Genomic DNA, 7,605 nt, shown 5'->3' with positions numbered 1-7,605 from the left:
TAATTTGGATGTCTGGGAGACTCGAGGTAGTGTTGCATTCCGTTCGCAGACTCTAGAGTCACCTTCCTTATCCCTGTTGCTATGTATTGTATCAGGCAGTGTTGTTCTTTATTTCAGACTCTATATTTAGTACTCCTTAGAAAATCATGCACACAGTGATAGCAGTCTTGGGAGGTCATTAAACAGTTGTATTGCTTTAGACTTTTTATGTAATTTCTGAATTTTACATTTATCTATGATTTACGTTGTATAATGTTAGTTTGGTATCTCTTATTATTGTTAAGTGTTAGCTTGCGTAGTAAGCGGTGTTAGACATTATTACGACTCCTTGGTTTGGATTTCGTGTCGTGACATAGAAAGAATTTGATATTCTACTCAATTAAAAATCACACCAAGTTCTTGTTTGCATCTGGACCCCAGGAATCTATGGAAAGCAACTACGAATACATTTATTAGTATTAATACCGAGCTTTCTCCTTGCCTGATTTTCAAGCTATTCAACAAGCAATCAGGCAGATATGCCGGAGCAGTGGTTTCATTTGCAAGAATGCCTTGAGAGTGGCTAAGATTGCCACAAAAGAATTACAAATACCAAATAAACATAGCTTGTATGCATCAGGGCAAAAAGTTTTGAAAAGCCCCCAACATCAATAAAGTTCTAGCCAAAAGAACTCTCATAAATCCTCACTAATCAACATGTTTCCTCTACACAATTGATCAAACCAACGCCATTACAGGGAAAAGAAAAATAATAAAATTGAATTGACAAGCTATACATCTGGTTAACCGTGTCAAGATGCCATTCTTGCTGCCACTGGAAGAGGGTTTTCCGGCAACTGTAAGACCAAAACAGCAGAACCTTCTTGAATGATAAAATTGCTACACTGGAATAACATCAATCTTTGAACTGTCCTCACATCTCAATACAATACCCTCCAGACTGGCTGGAAGAATGCATTTAGCCCACTGACATCCTGTTGAAAATGGCTCTGGAGGAGGAACAATCATCAAAACGTTATCGTTCCGCTGGACAACTCCCATTACACTGACAGTGCTACCTTCTTTTATATACCTGAACATAGATGTAGTAAAGGAAGCAGGGATAAAAAAGCTAATAAATCTATTCACCAATAATGCAAATCAATAAAACTGTAGAGGGTAGAGCCTGCATCTAGATATGATTGAGCATGTTGCCTCTCAATAATCAAATAAGTATGCAAGCAGAAGAAATATTCAAGTTGCTTTGAAATTGAGTTAAATCATACCCTTCTTTCAATCGCATTATTCTGTCATCACTGGATAGATTTCTATCTGCCAGCCATCTGACAAACTGGGGTGACATGTCCCTGTTTGATTGATCGATATCTACAATAATAGACTCTTCAACATAAGGGGTTACTCTTGCACCATATCCAGTTTTGACCAAAGCCCTTAATCCAGACTGGAAATCGGAGATATAGAAATCAGTGACATGCCGCTGCAAAGACAAAGAAAGCATTCAGTTTTCTGTAAGAATTATTTCTATGAACTACACAGCATATAGATGAACATTATATGCTAACAATAAATAAAGTGAAGGATAAGGGCAAGATGGAAACGACAAACAAGGGAAGGAGGCCCAAATGAACTTACAATGACATCACATAACAGTATCAAACAAACAAGGTATTCAAACTGCTCTTAATATCTCCACATGCACTCATTGGTATGATATATTTTGCAACCTTAGAAGTCTTTAGAACACTTCAAGATATCAATAGTTTGCTAGAACATGGAGACATATAAGCCTCATTTTGTCCCTTTGCCTAGAACTTTTCCATTGTTTAGTTGGAGCAGTGCTTTGAAGCATGTTTGATTGATTTACTTCCAAATGTAGACAAACTTTCTTTTCTATACTAAGCTGAAGATCAACTTTTTTACATCATATCATGGTGATAAGTTAATTTGTGGTATGCTAGGAAGATATCCAGTCAAAAGAGCATCGGAATTCCTACTTTCTCCCTTGAAACAAGAATTAGATAGTCCCCTAAAGGTTGGAGTCTTCTTCCTATTGACTGATTCACTTTTCATGTTTTCTGGTCTATACGACTTATCTCGAAGGACCAGATTTTATGACTTAATGTAGGAGGTTATTTACAAGTTTCCTTTATCCATATTATTTTTCTTTCCTTATTCAGATTGTATTTCACCACATTTCAAACTTTCTTATTTAAATCAAGGAACTTCCAACTTAGAAAACTCCCAACATGCTTAGTGCTTACAACTCCAGATTAGCCCAATTCTTCATTGATGTTTTTAATTTTCTCAACGCTAAGCTGTCTTCTTTTTTGTTTCACTTAGTGTCTAGCTGCTGAAGTTAGAGACCTGAAGATCTCTATCTTTAAAGTTTTTCCATGCAAAAAGAAGCGAGCATAAACAGCATACGAATAAACCTTGAATACATTCTTGTTTTCAATATTCCTTTTGGGGAAAAACCGCCTGCTCCCCAGCACTTGCTTTGTACAATGCTTGGGCCATGAAACACAAAAGAAAGCAAATAGAAAAAATTAAGTAATATTCATATAACAGTTATTTAGTTTCCATCATCATGAGCCACCAATGTAAGGAGGAATGCACAGTAACATTGGTTTTTTCAAAATGAACAAAAGGGCTTATATGATCTTTCCTCACCTCCATTGCACGAAGTCCCCAAGAAAACCGACGATGTTCTGCGTTAGCAGTTTTTGAATCCCACCCTCGGTACTCATATAAGCTTGTGACTGTATAAACACATCTAGGAACCTTCTGAAATGAGGATTCAAGAGGAACATTTCCACAGGTAACAACCTGCAAAATCAGAAAACCAGGATAGGATATCCAAATTGTGCTCAGAATCCAACAAGGACAACATAAAAAATTGTAAAATACAAGCTTAACAATATCTATTAAATCCAAGCAAGTTACTCATATAACTGTAGGAAGAGTATTTTAAGCCCTCAAGAAGACAAGTTAAACAAAAAAAGAAGTTTTAAAAGGAGAATTTTACATAAGTTAGAACAATAAAGAATCCATTTTCCAATTTACATTTTCCTCAGCAGCCAGTAGAATACAGTTGTAGAATGTAGAATAATCATCTATAGCATTGCAGCCCATGTCAGAAGTGCCTAAAAGAGAATATTAAAAATTTCGCTGGTTATTTCAATTGCAACTCTCCATTACACAAAGGATACCTTATAATTTAAATCCCCGGATCCCCAATAACAGAGTTTTTCATATTTTCAACATTATTTCTTTTTGCAAAGCAATTAAAAGAATTTGTTTCACCAAAACATAATAAAACCAAAAGTGAATATAAAACTTTTAATCATCATTAGCAGTCTCATACACAGAATAGAAACACCATGATACTCCAACGAGAACATATTTTCATAATTAAACATGAAAGCATCTATTAAAGGCACAAACTAAATCAAGAGTTAAATAATCCATTAATAGAAAACTAACAGTAATACCCCACTTACCATCACTACTTACCAAGTTTACATCTCACCTGTCCTTAGTAAAGGGAGGATAACTTTGACAAACTGAGAAATGTAGAAGCAATTTGAACAAGAAAACAAGATAGAAAGAGCGGTAAACGAAGTACACAAAGGTTTCGCGCAAAGACAATACATACCCCAGAAACTTTAACAAATTGGCCATCTTTTGCAGTTCTAAGCTCAGCATCTGGGTACTGAGAAATGAAACCAATGATAGCTTTTCTTCCATAACAAGTATTCCATATGAACACCACGCTGACTACAGCAAAAAGGACAATAACAACTACGAGGAGAATGGGATTGCGGACAGCGCCAAGGATAAAGCCACCAGCAATAAATCCCATCACAAATAAAAGAATGATGGACCAAAATATTGGCTTCGGGAAGCTCTTGCGGAAGGAATATTCTTCATCTTGGTTAATGCGAGTAACAGCTTGGTTATTAACTATAGCAGAATGCTGCAATTTCATAGACCCTGTTGAATCCAAAGGACCTGAAACTTTTCGAGGAGCTCCAGCAGAGTTTAGAGGACCAGATGTAATGAGGCCTGTGGTAGGGAGAACTGGGGGGATAGGTCCAGAATTTTGGCGGGACGAAACAGTACCTACCCCACCTTGAGGACCAGAGGACTTCTTCATAGGCTCCCCATGTTTATTTAAAGGCCCAGAATTGGTCTTCTTCAAAGAAACAGATCCAGTACCTCCAGCAGAAGTCATACGATTGACTGAATTCAGTTGACCTGAATGAGAAGTAGCGCCACCAAAGGATCCAGTTCTCAACGGGGCATTGTTGATAGGTCCAGATTTCCGTGATCTTGAGCCATCCGTTGTTGGAATAACAAACATTTTTCCAAGTTCTCCAGACTTTTTGATATCCCCGCCTGTATAAGGCATGGCAACTGAGCTCATAGTTGGAGTCCTTTCTTTTGGCTGCTCAGGCCGGCCAGATACATAAAGGCCACTGCTCAACTGATGAGATGGGAATCGAGAACCCATTATAAGGCCAAACCTAAACTATCAGCAAGACGCCCAATGGCAATGCACGCGGACAGTCCCTAACACCCTTCAACAGAAACTTGTCAACAGGCTCTAAAACTTGCTTTTGCTCACCGTATCCAACAGTGGGGTCGTACCTATTTCAATAGAAGTACTGTTTAAACATTTAGATAGCAGTAAATACGACATTTTTGAGAAAAGCACATCAAGGAAACTGATCAACCATTAGAACAACATATTTTTGGGCGACAATGAACCATCTCATTAAGGGTAAAACTGGAAATTCAAAGTTAAATGTTTCTAAATATAAACAATTGTCATTCTTTCTAGGACAGACTTAAAAGGAAGTAACATCACATAAGTTGGGATGGGGAGTACATTGTTAAAAAAGCACATTAGGGAAACTGATCCACTCATACTTGACTTCATGGGGAAATCAAAAAGATCAATCACAAAAGTATAGCTTCCAATAAGTACCCCAAAATCACAAAGGAAGCAAATTCCAACATCAAATACATTCTGAAATGATTAAAAAATGATCAGAATGATGTGTGGCAGCAAATGCAGAGAGATTTGAGTTGCCATTTAGCAATAACAGAGACAGAAAGAGGGAATAACAAAGCAGTAGCATGACATATTCATGATAAATTACAGATCTGGAGCCCAGTTCACTGAATTTCTAGTCAACTCAAACAATGTGGCATACATAACAACAAAGAAAAATTAAAAAAAATGCAGACATAACCAATTTGCATTAAGAAACTGAATGTAATAGATCAGAAAAAGATAGAGATCACAAACCCTAAACATTTGGGCAACAAAACAAGGGAATGTAAGATGAGAATTACTTAAGGAAGAAAATGAGGGAAGCAGTAACATGATGATTTGGTGGATCAGAGTAAGGTAGTGGTGCTTGTGGGTAATAATACTGTGGTGTTGTTGGTAATAATACTGTGGTGTTGCTTTCTTTGATGGGGAAATAATAGTGGAAACTGATAACAGACCCTCCACCTTCCTTTCTTTTGCTGCTCTCCTACTTCTCTCCCTTTTCTAGCTCACTCTTTTTACTTGAAAACTTTTTTAACCTTTTTGTGTGCGGTCATATTTCTCATCTATATACAAATTTTAAAACAGGAAAAATAGCGAAAAATATGTGCTTCTTGTACAAAAATTAGTTTAGTAACTTTTCTGATACTTAAGTAAAATTAAATATTTTTTTATTATAAAAAATAATTTAATAATTAGTGTAATAAAATAAAAAGTAAGTAATAACTTCTGAAACTAACCTTTCCAAAAAATCACATAACGTTTAATGCCTTTCATAATACTTATGTTATGTAAAATTGAGTGTCTTGTTCTTTACAAAAATTAATTTCGTAATTTTTGTACCGTAAAAGTAAATTTTAAATAACTACTCATAAAATTAATCGTAAATTCCTAAAAGGAGAATCAAAATGCTGTAAAATACAATTGAGATCTCGACTTTTACAACATTTTGATTAAAGAATAAAATATTAAATTCATTGAAACGGTGGACAAAGAAAGCAGTACTTGCGAACCATAGATTTATTGGAAAACGGCTAAATCTGAAAACAAGGACAAATATACTAATATGCACTCTTTTTATTTTTGGTAAATAGAACTTTTATTATCAAGTAAATTTTGTATCACCAAAAAACAAAAAAATGAAACTGCACAAACAAGCCCCAGCTCCAGAGCAAAAAACAAGTATAACATCTCCCCTATAATTACAAATCTTATCATCAACCTCCAAACAACATTACCAGACTAAACACTACGAATAAAAATTGAGATCTTGTAGTCTTTTAACCAATCTACCCCCACAGCCGTACCGGAGAGATTGACGAGGATGTTACATATTGTATTAGAGTGAGGTAGATCAAATGGAGGCTGTATTTGGTATAGGGTGCGATAGGAATGTGCCACCAAGACTTAAGGATAAGTTCTACAAAATGGTAGTTTGATCGACTATGTTGTATGGAGTCGAATGTTGGCCAGTCAAAAAATATCATGTCCAGAAGATAAGAGTAGCAGAAATGAGAATGTTAAGATAGATGTGTGGACATACTAGGAAAGACAAGATCATGAATGAAGTTAATAGGAACAAGGTAGAAGTAGCTCTTGTGAAGATAAGTTGCAGGAATCGAAGATGAGATGGTTCGGGCTTGTGAAGAGGAGAGGCACCAATGCCCCGGTTATGAGGTGTGAGAAATTGACCGTGGCAGGTTAGAGAGGGGTAGAGGAAGGTCTAAGAAGTGTTGGGGAGAGGTGATTAGGCAAGAAATGGTATTGTTTCAACTTACTAAGGACAAGACCCTCGATAGGAAAGTGTGAAGTTTTACGACCCAAAATCCCACCTCAGGTCGTGATGCCGCCTAGCCGTACTTGCTAGCAAGCCAACTCACAATCAACATAATATAGTTCAAATTCCTTTAATTAATAGAGTCATATCATAAATAAAGATAGAAATAATCTCAAAATAATGTAATATCTGATATAAACATAACATGATCCGAACACCACCACAAAATGGTACAACCCCCAAGAACTAGGTGACACAAGTACATAATCAACTACTATATAAGTACAAGTCTGAATACAAAATCAAAATTGTATATGTAAAAGAAAATAGACAGGAGATAAATAAGGATAGGGACTTGGACACTGCGATGTGAATCCATACAGTGCAGCTCGCCCTAAGTTTCAAAGCAATCACTTAGGTTCAACAAGAAGCTCCACTAGAACCACCTGAGGATCTTTACAAATAGATGTTCAAAAGCATAATATGAGTATATCACAATCGGTACACAGTAAGTATCAAGCCTAAGTCTAACCTCAAAGAAGTATTGGCGAGGCTATAGGTATCAAGATACATACAACACAGATAAATAATAGAGACTTGAATTGAAATAATAAATATCCTCATGAATAGCAACTATTAAAGATGTCAATAATCGATAAGTATAAAGCATGTTTTTTTCCAATTCAAGAGATAATCATAGCACTGCACAGATATAGTATTTAAATATGGCATGCTTCAATGAATGGAGTCGAGGCTCCCAACTAGTATA

At 36.1% G+C, this 7,605-nt stretch overlaps 1 protein-coding gene across 4 annotated transcripts; it reads right to left on the bottom strand.

The window, feature by feature from the left end:
* Positions 1–552: 552 nt before the first annotated feature.
* On the bottom strand, positions 553–5,587 carry LOC104249280 (uncharacterized membrane protein At1g16860-like). 4 transcript variants are annotated; one of them, XM_009805673.2, is made up of 5 exons: positions 5,315–5,587; positions 3,656–4,667; positions 2,671–2,826; positions 1,266–1,477; positions 553–1,072 (listed from the first exon to the last, which is right to left on the bottom strand). In XM_009805673.2, the coding sequence occupies exons 2-5, from the start codon at positions 4,511–4,513 to the stop codon at positions 880–882; spliced, it is 1,419 nt and encodes a 472-aa protein (XP_009803975.1). In that variant the 5' UTR covers positions 4,514–4,667; positions 5,315–5,587; the 3' UTR covers positions 553–879. The 4 variants fall into 4 exon arrangements, with proteins under 4 accessions (XP_009803975.1, XP_009803974.1, XP_009803976.1 ...); XM_009805672.2 differs by having other exon boundaries at positions 3,656–4,650; XM_009805674.2 differs by having other exon boundaries at positions 5,362–5,587.
* Positions 5,588–7,605: the final 2,018 nt, after the last annotated feature.

This window comes from Nicotiana sylvestris, chromosome 6 (genome assembly GCF_000393655.2).
Source record: "Nicotiana sylvestris chromosome 6, ASM39365v2, whole genome shotgun sequence".
In the NCBI taxonomy this organism is placed as follows: domain Eukaryota; kingdom Viridiplantae; phylum Streptophyta; class Magnoliopsida; order Solanales; family Solanaceae; genus Nicotiana; species Nicotiana sylvestris.
This window is presented reverse-complemented; position numbering and strand designations above follow the sequence as displayed.

What these genes read in the sequence shown, in the direction of transcription:
- LOC104249280 (XM_009805673.2), bottom strand. Translation starts at nt 4,513, where the DNA reads ATGGGTTCTCGATTCCCATCTCATCAGTTGAGCAGTGGCCTTTATGTA. An exon ending in AATTTGTTAAAGTTTCTGGG is followed by an intron (nt 2,827 to 3,655) that starts GTATGTATTGTC and finishes CTGATTTTGCAG; the next exon opens with GTTGTTACCTGTGGAAATGT. An exon ending in GGGGACTTCGTGCAATGGAG is followed by an intron (nt 1,478 to 2,670) that starts GTGAGGAAAGAT and finishes TTGTCTTTGCAG; the next exon opens with CGGCATGTCACTGATTTCTA.